At 40.2% G+C, this 22669-nt stretch overlaps 2 protein-coding genes across 2 annotated transcripts in view; one reads left to right on the plus strand and one right to left on the minus strand.

The window, feature by feature from the left end:
- Positions 1-7844, plus strand: part of ZNF750 (zinc finger protein 750) — an 8114-nt gene extending 270 nt beyond the window's left edge. Inside the window, exons 2-3 of the mRNA XM_005424535.2 lie at positions 4203-5835; positions 6249-7844. Of these exons, the coding sequence (XP_005424592.1) occupies positions 4412-5835; positions 6249-6867 (2043 nt within the window). The 5' untranslated portion in view covers positions 4203-4411 and the 3' untranslated portion in view covers positions 6868-7844. The remainder of the gene's footprint in view (positions 1-4202; positions 5836-6248) is intronic.
- TBCD (tubulin folding cofactor D) overlaps positions 1-22669 on the minus strand; it is a 120212-nt gene that overhangs the window by 85205 nt on the left and 12338 nt on the right. Inside the window, exons 8-13 of the mRNA XM_005424536.2 lie at positions 18947-18992; positions 16188-16320; positions 14920-15068; positions 13943-14003; positions 13321-13395; positions 10070-10164 (exon numbers count right to left, since the gene is read on the minus strand). Coding sequence (XP_005424593.2) covers positions 10070-10164; positions 13321-13395; positions 13943-14003; positions 14920-15068; positions 16188-16320; positions 18947-18992 — 559 coding nt within the window. The remainder of the gene's footprint in view (positions 1-10069; positions 10165-13320; positions 13396-13942; positions 14004-14919; positions 15069-16187; positions 16321-18946; positions 18993-22669) is intronic.

Below are 22669 nucleotides of genomic sequence, written 5' to 3' on the forward strand. Positions count from 1 at the left end.
TTTTGCAAGTTTTTATAATTAACTCTTGTTGGTGCAAAGGGTTTTCAGCACCTTTTATTTATTTTTTTTATTTGGGGAGTTAATATATTGCTATATTGCTTAAAATTGCTGTGTTTGCTGTGCCAGCTCTGCTTCCTAGAGTCGTGTCAGGTTCATCTGAAAAGCTTGTGTGAAAATTATGTGCTCCAGCTTTGATTTATTAATTTTTCCAGCTTCTGGGAATTTAGCAGAAAATCAGGTCGTTTTCTATATTCTAGTCAATTAGAGGGTATTAAGACATTGATTTATTAACTTGGTATGTAGAGAGATTTTTATTTCCTATCCACACTGCCTAAGCAAGTAATTTAATCTGTGTTTCGGAGCTTCCTCTCGCACACAGACACACACAGAGCAGTTCCCGTGGGTCTGCACCTCACACACACACTGCCCTCCCAGCCCACCCCTCTCACCCCTGCTTCCTCCTAATTAACAATCAGTTGTGTTAAAATTTTATCTTTCAGTTTCAAGGACCTGGAAGTTTAGAAGGGAGGGGTGGTTAATCGCTGGAAAAATCTCAGCTAGAATAAAACTCACAAATCTTGTTCTTGCAACACCCTGGGTAGGTGACAATGGCATGTCCTTGGGTTATGCAATAATGCCACATCACAATATTTTAATTATAGCATGTCCTTCAAAATGTTCCACCCCAGTGAGTCCTCCTGGTCAGAGAGATCCACATCACCAGAAGGAGCCTGCAATAATAATGGGGTGGGCATGAGCAGCTGTTACGTACTTTGCTGAAGCAGTGTCCTAAAAAGAAATGTAATTACTGTCCCTGCTTGTAATAAAAGACATTTTGAAATTTCCTCTTTGATCAACTGGGCATCTTAAACAATTTAAACTACTTAAAACCCTAAAAAAAACAACCTGGACAGATATATATGCACATATCTATGTGTGTGGATGAATACACATGTGCATGTGTGTGTATACACTTATCCCCACGGACATTTTTTGTTTATATATTTACACACAACGTTCAACTACATTCCTGTTTTCTGAACCTGCCAACAGGTTAAAGGCAAGGAGGGAGCAACAAGCTGCTTTTAAAAATAGAAGGAAGGAAACTTGGAGCAGTCAGAGTCAGGCTGGAAAGGGCGACAGGTTCGAAAGCCATGAGGAGGTTACTAGTGCCAAAAACAAACAACTAAGATAACCTCAGGTTTAATCAAGATTATCTGAATAACTTGTTTTCAATAAAAATATAAATAAATAACACTACTGCATTTCAAAACTAGAGAATTATAATAATATAGAACCATCTGCATTTCTACAAGCAGGTCTACAGGAAATAAATTTTCAATCTAAGAAAAAAAAGTCATGTAAAAATTATCTTGCTGTTGAAGATTTTCTCCCCCTTTTTAAAAGATATCACAAGTGATGGCATTGAAGTTAAAAGAAAAAGCAACTACTTATTTTGATATTTTCTTTCCAATACTAAATTCTAACTTTGGCAGCACAAAACATACATTGTACAGCTGTAACATTATTTATATAGGGACAGTTTTAATTGGTTACACCTATTTTAAACTATTAATGTCCTTTTTGAATGTGTGATCAAATAGTTTTAATGTTTTTTAATGCTAAAATATGTCTCTCTGCCAGACACTCTTGTGAATTAGGGACCAGAGGATGAATTATCCTACTTGTCTAACTTTAGAAATATTTTATTACTGGCGTTTTTAAACCATGAGAAAAAAAGGGATTAAATAGTAAAAGAGAGAAAGAAAACATTCACCTGGCTGGCCTGACCTAAGTTTAGGAAAGGTAAACACCCTTTAAAATGAGCTGCTCTCTGCACCTCCCAAGTCAGAGCAGCAGGTTCGGGAGCCATCAAAACAAATTAAACAGAAAGAAATAAAAAGCTGCTGGAATGCTCTCCTGCTGTACCCACAGCAGAGGAGCTCCAAGGCTTGAAATTTCTAACATGAAAACTGCAACAACGCATTTTATCTTGTTAAGAAATGATAGTTAATACTCTGTCCAACAGGAATAACTTGAATCAAAGTTAAATACCAAGTACAAAGTCAGAGGGGGGAGGACAGGACACACAGGAATTTTCATTATGAAGCAAAGGAAAGCTGGAAGAACAAGGAAATCTAATTACCATCCCTTTATTATAAATGCTGCACCTGAATGCAGATTCGGACGTTATCATAAATGCTTCACCTAAGAAAGCAATGGAGTTTTGACAACAATATCTTTTTTCAAGAACAATTAGTACAAGCACTTCCAAGAAGATATAAAGAATAACAGGTACAAACTGACTTGACCAAGTCCATTACAAACTTTCCATGCTAGTTACACATCATTAGTTAAAAATAAGTGCAACAAGCTCACTTAAGGCAGGAGAAAGAGCCTAGTTCCCTATCTCAACCTCTCCTCCTGTCTCAGTATTTCATTTACTTATTTTTTAAAGTAAAAATATTATTTTTAATATTTCAAAGGATTTCTAGCTATTGTTATTTAAAATATTTTAAAATACAATATATTGTTTTTAAAAATTTATTGGACTGCCATTTCAGCCATACTCCAATGATCAGACTTTAACATGCTAATGCATTTTTCCTTGTTGCCCTTACAGTATCAGTATCCAACTCAAACAACCTCATTAAAACCTGAAAAACAAAAAGCTACTTCTCTAGAAATTCCTTTTTCATTAATCTGAAGCACATTTAAACACTTGTTAATTTTAGGAAAAAGCTTGATTACTTTTTTCTACTTGCAGAGCAGCTTTGCATTTTTAAGGGTGCCTTCACAATAACTATTTTAACAAAATTAACACTTCTATAACATCAGAAACAACATTTAATACAATTTGCTAGAATTACTATACCTGATGAGCCAAGCAGCAATTCTGTAGCTTTCCCTTCGGTTTTCATCATGTGTTGCCTGTCATTTTCTGTTAAATAATCCCTGATTTAAGAAATGCAAAACATCTCTACTTGAACTAAAATCTCACAGCACATAATTACCAGCAATTCTTTTCATAAACTTAGTATTTTAATACTACTAATTCAAACTTCTATGTAAAAAGCTTTTTTTTAAAAAAAAATGGAGCTATCTCGTCACTCTTCCAATTAGTATTCCTGTAGTTTCGGGTAACACAATAGATACAGTACGTGGTTTTGCAACAGTCATCATTTTGATAATGATGCTTGTAGTTCATGATGAAATCATCAGTTTTTAGATCTCTGCCATAACACATCCTATAAAATCATGAGAACTTGACTGCGAGAGTTTCTCACGCCTTCAGAATCAGTGAACATAATGGAACAAGCCGGTACAAGCCCTCCCGACTTATCTACCCAGCGAATCACCGGGCTGGATAAAGTATCCACAACCTTCCTTTTTCCAAAGAAAGGCAGATAGATCCTTCCCCTAGAAATCCATTCCTGTCAGACACTTTTCCCCCCGAGTTAATACACTGGGGCACCCGTGTTAACCATGTGCAATCTGTGAGCAGCAGGAGGATGGGAGGGGTGTTTATCGGGCAGAGGATTCCATTAGTCAGGCACTGCAGCGCTCATTTCTCTTAATTGAATTAGGAAGAGGAAGAAAATCGGTGTGGTTTTATCCTTCGAGAGATTGGGCACTTTTGAGGTATCCATTGAGATTGGGCTGTTGGGAAACGCCACAGCAGTGAAGAGAGGGGTTGGTCAGTCTCAGAAAGAGCCCAGTCAGCCGCCCAAGAGCGACCCATGCACCCCACCCTTGTGTCACCACAGCAGGAAATTCCCTCCTCGCTCTCCCGGACCGGCCCGACAGGCTCGCCCCACATCCAGCCCCTGCTGGGATCTGCCTCTTCCCATCCCACCCACTCCACTCCTCTCTCAACAGCTCCACCTGGATTTCTACTTTCATCTTCTCAATGAATGTTCCTCCAGCTTTCAAAGAGAACTCCCCCGAGCCGGCAGCACAGGCAGGTGACAAGTGCTGCTGCTGGAAATGAGGCCATTTGTATGACTGTGTTTGGGTGCGGGAGGATGCCAAAGGTCAATGCCCATCTAAACCCAGCCTGACTCCTCCAGCTTTTTTATTGTTTTAAAAAACCCAAATAACACAACATATGCAGTATGAGGGGGAATGCTCTTAAGACAAGGCACTACTTTGTATTTAGTTTCTATGTTCCACTAAAGCTCATTTTAAACTTTGTTTTTCAGTTCCTGCACTACCAGTGGCAAAAGCCTTGTTTTCCGGCACCCTCTTCCCTGAGACACCACAGGAGCTGGCTGCTTCTCCTCACCTGGGAAGAAGGATTCTAGAAACCTGAAAAACCGGAAACATCACGAGGCTAAAACCAAGGGAAGCCAACCACAAGAAAGTTTTTATAAAGAACCATTACATTTACTTGTTTAAAGCAGAAAAAAGAATGAGTCTCCTCAAAGAACGTAAACCCAAGAAGCCTCATTACATCCCAAGACCACCGGGAAAGCCATTCAAGTACAAGTGCTTCCAGTGCCCCTTCACTTGCAATGAGAAGTCCCATCTCTTTAACCACATGAAGTATGGCCTCTGCAAGAACTCCATCACTTTGGTGTCAGAGCAGGATCGTGTCATCAAGTGTCCAAAGGGCAGTTCCCTGGAGCCCAAACAGATCAACCAGCTGGAATCTACTGTCAAACCAACTTCTTCTAAATCTGTCACAAACGGACTGTCAAGCCTCGATTCAAAGCCTCAATATCCTTTTACAAAAGAAGATGCCAAGGAAAACGTTGAGTTACAAAACCAGGCGACAAACGCCGCAATTCAAGGACAGAAAGCTGTGATTCCGAAGGAATTAAGCCCTGCCAGCTCTGCAGCAGAAGGTGCCATCAGCGTGCAGCCCCTGATGGAGGGCATGGTCAGGCCCTCAGCCTTCGTTCCTGTTGGAGAACACCGAGACAGCAAAGGCCCAGAAATCACTGAGGCATCTGAAATCCTCTCCCTCTCTAACAAAAGTTCTCCTTTTCACACCAAGTCTGCGTTTCACGCACCAGCTCACCCATGGAAGGCAGGTTCTTTCCTCCCAGAGTTTCCACATAAAGTTGCTCCCACGAAAGGCTTTGGTTCCATTTCACCTTACATGCAACCAATGATTCCTGAGTACTCGCCCCATTTCTATGAGCACCGGCTTGCTATTTACACACCGTACCTGCTCCCAGGTAGCTCAGAGTGTGAAAGCTCTGCTCTCTCTGTCTATGGAACGCAAGATCAGAGACACTTTCTTCCCCACCCTGGGCCACTTCCAAAACCCCTAAATCCATCAGCATATGAACACTATCGATTGTTCCAACAGTACCACTCCACTCCACCAATACCATATGGATTTTGTAGACCAACAGATCCTCCATTTTACAGATTTTCACACGTAGCTGGTATTAACAGGGATCAAAACTCTCATCTGATGGAAGAAACCACTTTGCTGTACCCAGCCTCCTTAAGCCCTTCCCAACAATACCCTCTAAGCTCACATAAAAAACAAGCAGATTATGAAAAAGAAATGACATTATTGCATGCCAAAGGTAACGCTAAAGATGACCAAAATGAAAGAGAGAATGCCAAAATGAGCCCGCTTGCGGGAAGCGCAGCAACAGGCTCCCCTGGCAGACCCAGCCCCACCAACTTCACTCAGACAAGCCACACGTGTGAGGGTTTGTTTGACCTCTCCAACAAGTCATCATCCACATCCCTGGGCAAGTATGACCAATCAGAAGAAAACTTCACAGCCTTCAGACCTGTGAGAAAAAGCACGGACCAAGCGCCTTCCCTTCAAGGAGTGCAGGCACAGCAGGAGAGAGGGGATTCACCTAACAGGTAAAATAACACTTTGAAAATTCTTGTCAGGTTTACCAGGGACACGCAAAGACAGATGGGCACATTCATGCGATGCCTGTTTATATTTAGATTTACAGCAGTGAATTATCTGTTCTGTACTAACTGTGCAAAGCACACAGGTGCTGCAGTGAGCAGACTGTTCATTCTCCTTAAATGTACCAGGAATTTCCACCTTGTTTTTGTACTTCCAATGGGTTTGAGTACTTCAGGGAATTACTTCCATTACAGTGATGGGTATGGTGAAAGGGATTTGGGGATTTAAAGGAGAAACAACAGAATTGTGGAACTTCTAGCCTAGAAGTCCAGATTTTTTCCTCTTCCTGCCCAGTTCCTCAGCCCCAGTTTAAAAGAGCAACTGATAGTGAAGTCTCTTTTCTCCTTGTTTCTTCCAGCATCAATGTCACTGATGAAGACTCACACACACAGACTGACGGCCAGAACAACGCGGGCTCCCTGTCCAACACGGAGGAAGACACAGGGATAGGTCCCCTCAATCTTTCCAAAAAGCCCGACACAAGCACAGGACCTACTCATGAGCACATGTACAAAACCCCATCCAAAACAGACAGGCAGAGCTTCCTGGAAATGCAGGACATGCCCCTGAACCTCTCAGTGAAGGATTCCTGTAACACATCCAGCCTGAAAACATCCTTCCACAGCCCATCCCACGATAACAACACCACCGCCACTGCTCCCAACACCGAGAAGGAGAGCTCCGGAGCGGAGCCCTGCGTCCCCAAGACCCCCAGCAGCAGTGCCTGTGACAAACCCTTGGCAGCCCAGCATGGTGAGGCTGCAGACTTGGGGCTCATGGAGAGCTGTGATGAGCAGAAGGGCGCGCCCGCCGAGCCCGCGGCCGATGCTCAGGATGCTCAGGGCAACCCAAAGGGGAAAGGACAAAAAAGGACAAACCAAAAAGAATCCACGAAATCCCAGCAAGGTGCTAAGAGGGTCAGGCCCAATGACTGCAGCAGAGTCTTCACTTTAAGGAAGAGAACAAGAGTGTCCTAATTCTCCTCCTTTCAGTGAGTTCCTGGTTACCAGCATCATCGTGAAATTTCTACAAACCCTCATTCGTTGGGCTTGGCCCATGACAAGATACATTCAATCTCTCCATTGTAAATAATGTTCATAATTTTATATTAATATTTTTAAGTAATTGAACTTTGCCTTGTACAAGCTCAGGTTTTGATGAGTGAATTTTTGCATTCGTTACTAAAGCCAAAGTAAATTAGATGAATCTTCAAGGGGTTTTTGCAATTGTATGATGTAAAATAACTTTTACAACTTCTTTTCTTAAAAGACATTTAAGCTCTAGAAACAATATTGCTCAATAACATACTGTCATAGTCTTTTTCCAGCCTTAACTTCATCTAATACGGGGGGTTTTGGGTCTTTTTTTTTCCTTTGAAAACCTTTTTATGTCACTGTGCAGTAGTTTAAACAAGCTTAAGATTAAAACTGGCTTTTTAGAATATACTGTAAAAACTGCTCTGTGTATGGATGCACTTTGCCATTCTGCCCTAAAAGAGAACAACAGACCAAATTTAGTTACTCAGAGGCAGAGGCCACTTGAAATAAACTGCCCCAAACCCTGTGTAAGCGACCTCTTCTCACACTGACCGAGACCAAGATTCAAGTCAAACCAAAGAAAGCCTGCACAGGTCTAACAAATGCAGTTTATGTTCAACTTTAGGCAAATGGCTATGAAAGCAACACTGAAAATATGAAGAACTAAGCAATCCAGGTGCCTGCTTTGCTGAGGTTAGACAGACACTGGGCAGCCTTCAAACTCCAGGCCTAAAAAGTTATTTATATAATTTATTTCATCTGAGGCAAACTCTCCTGGTGAAGGTCTTGTTTCAGTGCATGTGTTATCACTCACTATCAGTTTCTGTGTCCTTCTACATACAGCCATAAAACTATTTCCTATTTCTATATCTGTGTATATAAACTGGCAATTTTTCAAATAAATCTTATGATCTGTACTTACAATATATGGAAAGTCATTAATGAACACAAATACATTTACTACACTATCTATATTGAAGAACAGCTAGCAAGAAGTTGCTAGTTAAATTTTCAATTGGCAAGCAGAATTCTGGGACCAAATCAATTTCAAACAAAAGAAGCTTTCTTCAGTGATGGAAATTCACTACACAGGTTAATTCATCCATACTTTTAATTCCAAATAATGAAGCTCAGAATTCCCTCTGTCTTAAAGTTGCTGTCCAGCTTGTCCAAACTGCTGCAGAAGTTCAACTAAAAAAAGGCTGATCCCTGTGTAAATTTGCACAGTGTAAGGAGAACAAACCCAGAACAAGCATTATTCCCATAAAACCACAGATATACATTTCTCACTGGTCATTACTCAGGTTAGAGGCATCCTCAGCTCCCTGAACATCATTAATAGGTGTAAACCTACTCAAGTGGAGCTGCATTCAGCATAATGCAGAATTCCCAGAATTTTTTTTAACTCCTGTTTTGTGCTGTGCTGCTTTGAGCCAACAACTCATTGTAACAAGTTTAGTAATTAAACAGTAAATGACAGAACTTCAGTTTCTGAGGTAAGGAACAAAAAGAGATGCACTGATCTTTAATTTAATCCTTCATAGAGAAAAGCTTGTCTCACATTATCAAAAGGCAAAAATATCAATGTGAGTTTGAGAAAAGGCAATGCAGTTACAGAAGAAGCCAAATCAACTGAAATGCCAACAGCAGGGCCTAAGTCAGTGCGAGGTACTGAGCTGTACACCAGCACGTGCCTTCCAGTCCAAGATTAAAGCTTCAATCCTAGGGTCAGATGCTGCTAAATCCCTAATTTCCAAACATGAAATTACAGTCATGTGTCACCACTGCCACCCTTCACACTACTTTAAGTTATGTGCCTGACTCAACTCTGAGAGCAGAAAGCTTCAGTTACTATTATCCACAATTAAAAAAAAAATCTCGTGTATCTCTTTACTTGATAATTTGAATTTCTTTAAAGTGAACAAAGAAAAACTTTTTGGTGTTTCTTCCATAGAATTCAAGGATTTCTTCTGCCCCATCTCAATACAAATATTATTTATAAAAGCCAGCTCCAGTGGTGATCTGATCTGCGTTCTTCAAATTAAATAAAAATCTGTCATGAGGTTATCCAGATTCCCTGACAGAGGTGGACAGTTCTGGCTTTGTCAGAACTGAAGAAAAGAATTACCTCTGGAGAATTTCCCTTTCAGGATTCCCCAGCTGTAAACTGGAAGGTCTTTAACTGTTCCACCTTTATCATGCAAGGGCAAAAGTAATGAAAAAAGGGAAACCAACTGAAGGCTCATTGCACAAACCTTCTCACATGCAGCACATGCTAGAATGGACATGAACTCCTTCCAGGGAGACAGAGTAATAAACTGTATCAAATGCCACATTTTACAGCACATCCTCAAACTAGAAAAGCTTTAGCACCCTGACTTACTAGCATGAAATACCAGCTGTGAAATATTTTTTAAATTTAGTGTTCAATTTCTCTGTTCAACACAGAAGCACCAGATGGGACCCAAAGAACCATCTAGAACAAGCCACTGCTGTAAAAGCACCCAAGGGTGGATGTCAACTGCTACACTGTGCTTTTGTCATTCCCACTGTGTATGGCATTGACCAAAATTACATTAATATCTTTGTAATTCAATCTATGTTGATAACTACAGAACACACAAAGAAACAATTCCTCTGCCCTCTTCTTTTTCTTTCCATCCTGCTATTTCAAAAACCCATTTAAAACATAAACAGTTCATGTATAAATTACACAAAACTGGCCTTTGAAATTTAACCATAAACAAACTGCAGAAGCTACTGGCTTTAAAGTGCAAGTTAGTCATCAATTATTTAATATATTCTGCTTAAATAATGACACTGACACAATATGGAGACATGCAGAATTGTTTTATACAAGTGTACAAAGAAACATGGGAGGGAAGAAGAAAGAAGAAAACCCCAAGAAATTAATTCCATTTTGGAAAGAAATATTTATTAAGTATAAAAAAAGGCACACCCAAGCCAATGCTTTAGACAGAAGTACTTAAATATCCCCACGGGCAAATGTTTTACTGTAGAACTCAGTGGTTCAGTCATCACCCAGCACTCACACATCAGCAAATCCCAGTCTATTGCCACACATTTGGTGCCTAATAATATAATTTATTTCATGCACTTACAGTCAGCAGGTCCAACTCACCATCTGGGATTCGGGAAGGGAGCAGCAATCCTCTCCTGCCCAGCTCAGCCAGGGCCAGGCACCCCCCGTGCCACGCGTTGTCCGTTTCCTGGAAACTAAAGTCAGAACAAGCTTTGTTAAAACTGGCCCTCCCTCTCAGGATTTCATTTCTTATGGTGAATTCTTAACATTTTAAAAGATCCCTAATCCAAACCAGCATGCTCTTATTGTGTTATTGATGGCACTGGACTTGTAAAATAGAAGTTGAACATGTTTTCCTTCCCATTTATGCAACATAAACAGTGCTGTAAATATGATTAAATACTCAAAAACTAATTTATGACTATAAATGTAACTCAATACAGAAGATTCAATACCTGAAACTCATAGAGAAAAGGAAAACAACTTCCCAGTACATGGGCAAAAGATTTACAGAACATACCCAAAATAACTAATGAGTTTAGTGCCAAATGCAGCCCTTAACTTGCAAAAGAGGTTCAAATGGCAATTCCCAGCAAACCCATTACAAGAGTTTATGAAGTAAGCAAATAGTGGTTTTTATCCACCTTTAGAAAACATAAACCAGAGAAACTTGCAGTGAACGCAGCAAAAAAAACCCCAAATGGTAAATGATTTTTACTGGGCTGGCAGATAATGGAGTGAAAAGAGGAAAGGTGGCATGCTGCAGGATTAAATCAGAATTCATTCTGTATTACACTGGGAGTAGGAATCTGAGAAGAAAACCCCAAATGGTAAATGATTTTTAGTGGACTGGCAGATAATGGAGTGAAAAGAGGAAAGGTGGCATGCTGCAGGATTAAATCTGAACAGAGTTCATTCTCTATTACACAAGGAGTAGGAATCTGAGAAGAAAACACTGGACAGCCAGGCTAGGTCATATCCAAGCTTCATTTCTCCCAACACCATCTCTGAATTGCAGCTCTGAGAGGAGGTGCTCAGCCAAAGAAAAGCATCCCCATCCCCTTCTTGCCCTCCTGGCTTTGGCAATCAGCAGCACAGAGACAGCTGAACCAGAGGCTGGAGCCAGATTCATTATTTAATAACCTCTGAAGGGACTCTCTTCCATTAATTTGGGTAATCCCTTTTTGAACTCCCTTTACACTTTTGGCTCCCATAACATCCCGTGGCAATGACTTCCACTGGTTAATTACAATTGTGTGGAAATGCACTTCCTGCTGCTTCCCTGCTCTGGCACCAGGGAGAGTGAATGGCAAACAGCCTCTCCTCTCCCTCCTTCTGGCCTATTTACAGTGGAGACCCAGCAAATCCCACCCCTCCACTTCTCCTTCCCACCTGTAAAAAGCTCCATCAGTTAAACCACTTCTCAGTGATTTAGTTTGATCTCTTCCTTTCCTCATCATTTCCAACATTTCTCTTGTTTTCCCTGCCAGCTGCTGAGCACTCCCCTGACACTCTGACAGATCAGTGGCTTCCAGGGCTTTGACAGTGAGCAGCATTTTGCCCCAAGTACATCAGTTTGCATGCATCAGACATTATATTTTACATGACATTTACTGCCATAGTACCTCACCTGGGCTTCTGTAACACTTTCCTTCCTGCAACTTCAAGCTCTCACTACATTAAATGAACTGGAAGTATCAGCTAGTTTCTTCAGCCTCTCATTCCCCTTTTTTGCAGGATTATTTATGTGTGTGTTGAACAACACAAGGCTCATACCCCCGTGGAACTGCGCTGACAATCTCACTACACTGTGAAAAACCATCACTCATTTCTTCCCCGACTCTTGTCTTTTGATATGCCTACATAGAACAAATCCTTTCTTCTTATCCCAAGAGGTACCACAGAGTGCCTCTGATGAGCAGCTGCTTTATTCCTATTTTGGTCACTAGATATTTAGTGCAAAGACTCCAACAGAGGCTCTCTCTGTCCTTGCCTACATTTGTTCCCAGGTGTTTCTGAAGAAAGCAGGTCACTCAATTACTAGTTGAATTACTCATCCCTATGACTTGAAAAACAAGGAAAGAAAACACAGTGAGCACAGGTCTTTGAAGCTCCAGGGATAATTGAGATCAGCAGCACCTTTTAAATTAATCACAGTAACACAGTGAGGGATCATCTAAGTGGATACTTTCCTTGCAAGTCTTTCAGACTTTATACCTTCTTTTTTTTCTAATGTGTTATCCTTTGAGCTGGCATCCTTTATTTGTACTCACAACCAATGTGAAAATACATTTTAAAACTAGGGACATCTGAGTGACAAACTGCTCATGACCAGCATTTCTTGCCAATAAAGAAACTCTTTTTGTTACTTTTGTTTTTTATGGTTTGCCCTAAACCACTCATTTAGATTTCAGGTACTCAATGCAGCTGTGATGAGCAATTTGGTATTAAACAAAAGCACATGATACTTGTTTAGTTTTTTGTTTAATGACTTTACATGCTCTACAGGAATGCAAAGCCATGATATCCAACACTAAAGTGCACCAAAAGAACATCCCACAGCTCTGGGTGCCCCAACCAGAGTTTCCCCTGGCCCCAAATCCTCTCTGACACAGCAACAGCAGATCCCTTAGCCAGAGTCTAAAACCAGCACATTCACTCTGCAAAACACTTCCAAACTCTGGCAGATCATGGAGAAGCTTGTTAGACAAGCAGCAGACTTTTTGTTCAGGTAAATATTCTCAGTATCCACAAAGTCCTATGGCAAGAAGTTTTTACAGTTTAACTGTAAAAACTGGGTAACATCACTCTGTCTTTATTCCAAACCTGCCACCTGATGCTTGAGTTTGCTTTCAGTAACACAAATCCTAGAGGGCAAACACATCCACACCATTCCCAGGTGCATAAATCTCTATTATACCCCATTTATTCCTCACTCTCTCCACATGTTTCAGCCTCCCCTCACACAGAAGTTGTTTCTCACCTCTGGTGAACCTCAGAGCATCATTTCCAGTTCTGCTGGGTTTCTGAGGATGGACATTAAACTCAAGACATGAGCTTGAGCACACCAGGAATCTCTAAAGTAGCAAGTTCATGAGAATTCTTTTATCTTTCCTAAGATTAACTTCAGTTCCTGCCCATTACCTTAGTATGGGGTCACAAGGAGGGATCAGAAATAATTTCTTTATTGAATACCTTTAGCCCATCTGTGCCTTCAAAGATTTTGAAATCTGAGAGAAGGACTGCAAGAAAATCTACAGAGTTTTAGACCTTTCTTCCTAACTGTTGTCCCCTTGCTCCACAAGCAGACCTGTTTTAGATGTGTGTAAAGTGTGAAATAAGATTTTTACCTAAAACAGTCCAACAGAGACCCAATCACATCATCTGCTAATTCTTTTGGAAGTCTTCCAGTTATTCTACCAATTCTACAGAAGAAGAAAAACAAAGAAACATACAATGGATCATTAGTACTACAGTTGATTGGTAAATTATAAGAAAAAAATTAGTTTCTAGAATCCTCCTGACTTCAAGATGCCACCCCACTGCCCTGAGACTGATACCCTTAAACAACAATCTCAAACTTAAAAAAAATCTACACAGCAGTGAATCTCCCACAGAAATGCATTTTAAAAGAGAAAGAGCAAAAAGGCATTTTGAAGAAATGTTTCTTTGCACCCTTCAAATCTTGTCTTACCCAGAATGTCCATTTCCAAACCCACCAGAAATTCCCTAAAAACTGACCTGAGTTTTCATCAGCAAAAGAGACAAAAGTGTCTGTGCACCCACCCACCACAGGCTGTGCTAAAGCCATTTGCAGTAACAGCAAATATTGGCAATATACCCAAATTAGCAGTCATGGATTACACCACATTTCTATACTGCTTAAGCTAAGCTGTAAACAAGACAGAAATTATTGTTTACATGTTATATATTGTTTGTATACATTGCTTACAGTCACCATAACAAACTTACCCTTTGGCTGCAGACCACCTGACAATGGTGTCTTTGTCTTTCAGGCCAACCAACAATTGTTCTGCAAATAATTTTATTTAAAAAAAAATATTCTTATTTAACAACAGAAAAATTCTTAAGATGTTTAGACTTCATTTGCCTCTTTGTATAAAAATCTTTGTATCTAGATTTATTCTATTTGTCACACAAGTACGACTTGAAATTAAAAACCAAGAAATACGTCAAAATTTTTATGGAAAGAGATTGAAATTTGAAGTGCTGTAAAAGATTCAAAATCGAGGCTATGGTGCTTTTTGCAGAGGTTCATTAGATTATTCAGTTATGAAAGTCTTCTGATGCAATTTTTGCCTATTTATTTACAGAATATCCACCAGCCAGCTAGCAGAGGACATGCAGTACAACTGCATATTAACAAACAAATCCTGTTCCTTTGATACTACCACAGTCTAAAAATGAAACCATAATTCTTCAGCTTTCATGTGACACATTTTTTGTTGTGTATCTCATTATAAATTTTAATTCATTTGTAAAAGGCCCAGGGCATCTCTTTTTATATAACTGGATAAAATTGGTTAAATATATTTCAGTATCCTTATATTGCCATGGCCAGCTCCACAACAAATGCTCCAGTACTGAGTTTCTGATTGAGATGCCGAAATCCAACCCATTTGGCAAAATACCACCTATTTTAATCAGCTGCAGAGACTGAAATTTTAGAGTCTTTCCAGCTGTTCACACGAGCACAGATACTCCCATTACTTTTTTAGTCCCAAGCAGATCATTTTCCAACATATGTTTAATTTGCAGCATGTGAGAAATGGATTTGCAGAGAATTTTTAAAGTTTAATACAAGGTTTATATAGTATGTATTTATATATAAATTTTGTATCTGTATATAAATTTAAAATTTAAATTTAAAAGAAAAGGGCACAATCCAACAGCAGCATTGCAACGACTTCTCTCCAGCTTTAACACACCTACAACATTTTCAATCTCTGCTGGAATGTCATATTCCTCATCATCATCAGCTTCAGCTTCAGCAGCAGCAACTTCTCTCTTCTGGTTCTGCACAGCAGCCCCCTGAGCCTGCAGGTTGGCAGCCAGGGAGCGACAGCCACGCTGGTACCTGCAGAGCAAACACAGCTCCAGTGATTTCTGATTTAACTGCCAGCTGCAGCAGGGACACACTGCCACAAAGTCTGTCTGCCACCTCCTACACCTCCCTGGTACAGCTCCCCAGTTATTTAGTGGCTGTTTAAAGGAAAGGGAGAAATATCCCATTCTCCTTGCTCCTGACCCACTTGTCTGTTTTCCAAGGTGAGAAGAGCCAGACTATTCAAATAGTTCCTTTTCATTATCCCTCCCTTTCCTGTTTCACTATAACCTATTTTCCACTGCTAACAACAAAGAGAGACAAAATTCCCATGCCCCAAAAGTCTCTCCAAAAACGAAAAAAATATTAAAAAATTAATAAAATCATCTTATTAAAAATTGCTTTTTAAATCTCAAAGCCAGCTTAGTACTTTCTGACCAAGCTGTACTCGAATATTTAGCCCGTGGTGTAGATGCATTCTTACAAAAGATAGACTTTACATGCTAAACTGACTTTTGCCATGGGGCAAGGTACATTCTCCACCTAAAAAGAATTTTCTATGCCTAAGGATGTTCTCAAAAGCCAGTAAAATAAATACAATAAAAATAGTCACTAAGGGAGCCTGCAATTTTAAAATATCAGTGCGAGAAATCTAAAAAAGAGTTTGCCCTCTGGCAGTAGGTAAAACCAGACACCAAAACCTGACTAATATGCAAAACCAGAGCAGGATTGCAAACCACTTTTCCCCTGTGAACTTTCTATCGAATCAGGGTAGGACCAGGTAATGGAAAAAGTTATGTTCACTCTTACAAAATTGTACTAAATCAGCTTCAGGAACAAAGGTCTTCCCATATTTAGTGAGTTATGCATTATATAGGAACAGGCTTCTGCTTGTGCAACGTGCAAAGTCAGATTTGGCTTGTCCCAGCACTCACTTATGTACCAAAACTGAAAAAAATACAGGAAACTAAATGCAGTGGAAGAATCCTCTTTTTTCCAAATAATGCAAATGAAGAATAATGTTCATTCCCACAGGGATTTCTTTTTCTTTAAAGGAAGGTTAAGAGGGGCAAATGTATGGATTTATGTATTTGTAGTGGGTTTTATTTAAGGATTTTCCTTTTTTTTTGAACTTTTCAGCCTTAAACTGACCTCCACTTTGCTACCTTTGGTTTCACAAATGTCAGCCCAAGCCTCTGGACCAGTTTCATGCCCAGCTTGCGCAGAACCATCTGATTGCTTTCTGACAGCTTGCAGCTATCAAGACACTCCAGAACAGTAGCAGCTGTAAAAGAAAACAAACACACCAGAAAAACAGCTTTCAAAAACACCTTGGTATGTACATCTGAAAGTTTTGAATGTTTTTTTTAGGAGATTTATATTTTTAAAGGCATTACTGAAATACAAATGCCCCGTTATCTACTTTGTGGAAGATGACATTGGTCAAAGAGCTGCAAAATCTTCACTGCCCAAACAGGGAGATAGATGGCTTTAAGGATTAGTTTTGATTATGAAAATTATAATCTACATTCTCAGAGAGTTTATGCCTCTGATTCTCACTGGAAGCAACAAATCCAAGTGACTTTCAAGTGATCTAACAGAACCAGAAGATAGAAAATGTAATTCTTTTACTCAGAAAATCTCCTGCACACTGAAGAAGCTTTCCCTTTCCTCATTTAGTATTTTCAGGCAGCACCAAATCCTGACACTGAAATTTTTATGATGATGGATGTCCAGAAACATTTACACATGAGAAACACTGTGGATGTGTAAACAATCAGCCACAAAACCTCTCATTTGGGCACATCAAAGGTAACAAAGTTATTTGTCCAGCAAGTAAAAAACACAGAGAAAGGAGAATCTTGGGTTAATGAGGATAAAGTTCCAGGATTCAAAATTTTCACAAGGAAGCTATGGCTGTTACAAATAAAAAAGCCCTTCTGCAGTTTCATTAGGGTGAAAAGAATTCTTCAGAAGCTGACCATTAGCTAATAGAGACTAATGACTCAGGCTCTGAAAGAGCCACTGGGCTTCCAACTGCACTGCTCAGATGGAACCAGAGCAGCCAAATCCTCTGCAGCCTCCTTCCCCAGCCTCATATCAGAGCTTTCAAAATACAAAGAGATCAAAAAAAATGCAATTATTTCAAAGTCTGAGACACTGTAAGACATGACTTACAAATCTGCCCAAGTCTTTAAAAAGAGTGGTGATGCATCTTGATGTACTGAAATTACAAATGAAACAATCCATGCAGACAACAAGCCAGTGAATATTATTAATACTTCAATACCTTCCAGCAACCTGGATTTTTTGCAGTTATAAAAGCCCAAGAGACTGATAGTTTAGCAGGAAGAGGCTGCAGAAACACCATCATTCACAGACAGAAAATAAATTAAGAATATATAAATAAAGACCTCTTCCAAGTCCTGCCAGCTCTTGAATCACTAAAATATCTACAGACCCATGTAAATTACTGCAGGGCTAGTGTTTGTTTTTAATTCAACTTCTGTGTCACAAGTGACTTCAAACAGGATCTTGCTTTGACATTTGCCTATTTTTTTTTCTATTTCATCCTCAGATCTGTTATAATTAAAAATCTTAGATATTTTTTGTCTCTTACATTTTCTTATCCTGAACAATTCCCATCTGAATATCTGCTTCTCAGCATTCTAGATTTTCTAAGGTAAATTCACTGATTGATATGCCCCTGATTTTCCTCTTATTACCAGACTCATAACTACTCACTGTTCTTTCTATGCCATGAGCTAAAGCTTCTGATTTTGCCAGCAGGGTTAATACTGTGAGCTCAATATGCTCCTTCCATACTGTGTTGTACACTGTTGTACTGTGGTATTTCCTAAATTCTGCCATTTTCTGTTGCACTCTAATTTTCCCAGCCTGTTTATTTTTCTGCTTCTTTGGCAGCCTCCCAGTGGATTCTGCTATTCCTGTGCAATGGCATCCCCAGGATTTGCACCTGTGTCATTCCATGCTGTTTGTCTTCACTATCTTATCTCCATCATTACCCACCTCTCAGGCATTTTCTAAGGAAGTGTCTGCATCTCAGCCTTAGGAACTGGAAAAATGAGACTTTCCAGCACCAGAACTAAAAAGCTTCTTCTCAGGGCCAAAATAATTTCATGAGTGAAATCATAAACACTCAAAAGTGAATCTACATCCCTGCTTGGTTCCTGTGAATGGCACAAACCCCACTTCTGGTACTTGGATGAGCTCCAAAAAACTGATGAGGCCTTTAAAACTAGCCACCATTATTCCCTGCCTCCCTTGATTGCTATCAATAAGGCCCAAGACCCCACTGCAGTCAGTTCTGATCCTATTTCAAGATTCACCCCAAGACAAACATAATCCCAAAATACAGCCACACTGTTCAGAAACCTCCATACTCTCTTTTTCTCTTCCTTTCTATCCCTAATTGCACCCAATATTATCTCTTTTTATAAAAAACTTCTCTTATTCCAGAATTATCCCCGCGTGTCCTGTACACAGCTGGTTCTTAAAACCTGGGTTTTCTGAAATCCTGTGTTTGCATTTAAACTTGAAGAGTCTCTGCAAAACTTCCAGCAGTAATATACAAAACCAGTCTATGCTCAACTGAATTTCAAACAAATATTTTCCACATCTAACAGTTTCTATGTTCTGTGTTCAGCTCCTGTATTACACCAATGGCCAGTGTGACCTGCCAAAGCCTCTGATGTGCTGCCCCAACACAACATTCCCTGGTGGCATCTGCTCCTCCCTCACTGTCATTTCTGCTTTTGCTGCCCTCGTTTTTCCTGCTTTATCACTGTGGATTTTACTCCTTACAGACCCACTGGTCACCAGGTTTATCTTCCTTTCCCTTTTCTACTGCAATGGCTTGAAAAACTGAACCCAGGCTATTACAAACTTACCATATGGTAAACAGTCTTCTCTCTTGCCATGTTTAAACAGCTGTGCCTACAATTAAAATAGGGAACACAGACATGAGAATACAGAGATTCTGTAACACAATATATCAAGCATTTAGCTCTAAAATATTTTTAATGTTCTCACAATAATGTGTAGTGTTTGCTGATTTAAATAGCAAAAAAGGAGGAGTCTCAGGGTGCAGTTCTTCTTGGTAACTGCTCAAGGGAACTGAGGTGGCCAAAAAAATGGAGAGAGAAAACGGGAAAAAAAAACCCCAACAGAATAAAAAATAAAAAATTAGGAAAGAACAAGGCCACCAGTTTTGGGCTAGCTCAGGTCCCTGCCCCATCAGGCTCAGTGCTGGGTCACAGGAGCTCAGTGTGGTGCAACCACTGCTTGTGAGAGACTAAACCACCTACAGACACTTGCAAATACACCTCCAGCAGGCCAACTGCAATTCCTGTGCCCAGGGAACTTTATCTGCAGCTAAATATCCCAGTGAGATTAAACCCCAGCACTGCAGCCAGACAAGGGACTATTAACACCTGACAGAACACGTTACACCTTAAAAGCTTCCTCAGCTCCCCATGGAGCAAAAACCTGGCCAGGCACTTGTTTGTCCTTCACCAGAAGCAAAATCTTCCTCAATAAATATGCCTGGGAGTTAAACAAGAACAGACTTCCCCTGAAAAGAGGTACTTTCTCACACATACCAAACACACACACGCCTCCCGCGCTGCAGGCGTGGCTGCGAGCAACACAGGCAAGACAAACACCCTGGGGCTGTGTACCCAGCCCCTTGTGCTTTGTTACTAAATTGCATTTCAGGATCACAAATCAGTGCTACTACCAGCTATATATGGGAACTTCATATTATATATCAAAGTATTTGAGATGTTAATGCAGGCAAGTGTGAGGGCTCCCTTAAAAATTACTTTTACAAAGCAGCAATGTAATAGGATGACTTCAGGCCCAGCCAACAGAAATAAATATCACTTTAAATGTATAAATTGGCACAGCTTTTAGCATTATATGAAGTCAGTATTAAAAACAATACCAAAATTTCCCACTGACATACAACAAAACTCGGCTTGTACTAAAAAGGCCTAAAAATATGTCAGAGGACCTGCAAATCTTTGGTACAACAAATCTAGAGCTCCTCAAAAACTTTTCTGTCTTTGTTGAAACATGCAGAAACTCATTTCATCACTTTGTTCCTGTGTTCTGCTTTAAATCCCCATCCCTGGTTTCTCCACACACTTTGCTGTGGATGCTGGAGACAGGGCAGCATCCCTGAACCTTCACAATTCTTTCCCTCAATCCTCACAATCCCTTCCCTGCACCCTCACAATTCCTTCCCTCCACTCTCACAATTCCTTCCCCTTTCTGCCTAACTTAACAGCAAATATTGTTTTTAAGGCACACTCAGACTTACTCCAAATTATTATTATTATTATTATTTTCAAGGATATTCAAAGCACAGTGTAATTCCTCAAGCAGTGATAATGCAGAGAAACATCTTTTGAACAGATCCTTGGGGATGCTCCTGGACAAACACCTCTGGGTGTGTGCTCTCAGCACACTGCCAGGGAGTTGGAACAGAATCCTCCAACAAACCCATTTCAGTCTGCAGTTTCCAAATCCTGGCACCTTTCTCCAAGCTTCTCCACATGTTCTCACAGCCTTGAGTCCAAGTCTGAACTAAGTCCTGATTCCTCAGGAACGACACAACTGGAAGGTGCCACCTCTGAGAGAGATGGAAGGAATCAACCAACACACAAGCAGGAAATGAGAAAATATCAAATAGCACACAGTATTTTTTAAAATGCTTTTCCTCACACATCTATGAATCAGTTTAGAACAGCAACCTTGGCAGATTCCATTTCATAATCATTGCTATTATTTTCTGAACAAAAAAGTGAAACACACATTGTCTCCCTACAGCAGTTTCACTAAAACCTAAATAACAACTATTTTCAACACAGAACATTTACTCCTACCATGGGGATTTATAATATACATTTTGTAATAAAATAATCTCAGCTATAAATCACTGAGATGTGCATTAAGATGTTTTATTTTATCAATATGAGTTTTTAGGAGAGGTAAAAATTGCCGAAATTACACCATAGCTAATTAATCAATAATTATTAATTTGAATTAATAACTAAACATTTTTAAAGGGCCATAATATCTACATGACTTTTGATCAATAACAGATGTTCCAAATGGTTTAGAAATAAATACAGCTGAAAATGCCAATTGTCTGAATGAGAAGAAAGTTCTTTCTGCACCCACTGAGGTGCACTGGGGGTCAGATACAACCTTGGAGCAGGTTCCTGGGGTTTCTACAACTGATACATCAGGTATTTCTCTGTGTCAGAGAAGTTTAACAGCTGTTTTAAAAATAAATTTTGCAGAAGTAAATAGGTGATAGCCAAACTGTGGAGAAGTACTCTTCAGATGTTCAACACAGCAGGAAATTGAGTGTCTGGAGTTTTTTTCTGAGTGTAGAGAAGACAAGAAAAGAAGTGTTCATTACTTATTTGTGAGTCAAAGCATGCAAAAGCATCCCCAGGTCCAAATCTTCAAAACTTCTGAGTGTAATAAATGTATTTTTCTCAAAGGAAATAAAAGAACACTCTAACCAATGCTGGCTTTTGAGAAAGCAGAAAAAATATTTTCTTCCAGCACATGCTACCAACAGTCAGGCATGCACAGCAAAGTTACTCCTTCAGAAAAATACTGTAAACCTGGAACTTACAGAGATCATATTAAAAAAGAAATGTTCATGATGATAAATGAAAATCATGAGGAAAAAAAGCAGCAAAAAGAGCAAATCAGCATTACAGCACCCAGCTTAAACTTCCTGCCTTGAAGGAAGAAAAATACCCAAGGCACACCATTTCCAAAAATCTGATACAAACAAAGCAATTAATAAGCTTGGTTTGCCACCTGCACAGGCATTTTGGTGTCAGCAGGGCTGAGCACGAGGAGCCTGCCTGTCGGAGCATCCCTGCAGTCACAGCCACGCCACAGGCTCCTCTAAGGAGGACACAGAGCACACAGCAACCTACCCAACCTGCTCAAGTGTTGAAAAGTATGTGACTCCCTCTCTTATAAATAATTAAGCCACCTACAAATTAGAGAAAATCAGTGGTGTGCAAGCAATGACGACTGTCAGGTCTGGTTCTGCTTTAGAAACAGCGCAGGGCAAGGCAAACAAAGCCCAGTTTCTTAATAATCCCAGCAGAGACACCACACCTGCCAATTGTCTGCATAACCCACTTTGGGCTCGACCTGCAGGAGATCTATCAGTGGGGAGCATCTCCAGGACTTGTTCCCCAAGCTACACAAATCACCACGAGGGGTGGCCTGGCTGGTGGGGACTGAGTGGATCTTCCTGCCGAGCAGGAGACACAAGTCTGGATCTACCCTCTGGTTGTAACCAAGAGGAGGGCTGGGAGGATAATTCCAGCCTGGCTGGGAAGAGCAGGAAATGATGCCTTGCACTGCTCTGGAGCACCCCCTGGCAGCCGAACAACATCCCAGGAAGGCCACCAGCCATCCCTGCCTCCAGGCCAGGAGCAGGGAGGGAGAACACGCTGGCAGAACTGAAGTTCACTTGGAAGGAGGGAATATTTAATATATTCTACGTGCAGCTGAAGGTAAAATGGGTTAGTTAAAGGCCTTGCTCTTACTGTGCCTCCACACAAGCAGCATTC

Source organism: Geospiza fortis, unplaced genomic scaffold (assembly GCF_000277835.1).
Source record: "Geospiza fortis unplaced genomic scaffold, GeoFor_1.0 scaffold244, whole genome shotgun sequence".
NCBI classification, from domain to species: Eukaryota; Metazoa; Chordata; class Aves; order Passeriformes; family Thraupidae; genus Geospiza; species Geospiza fortis.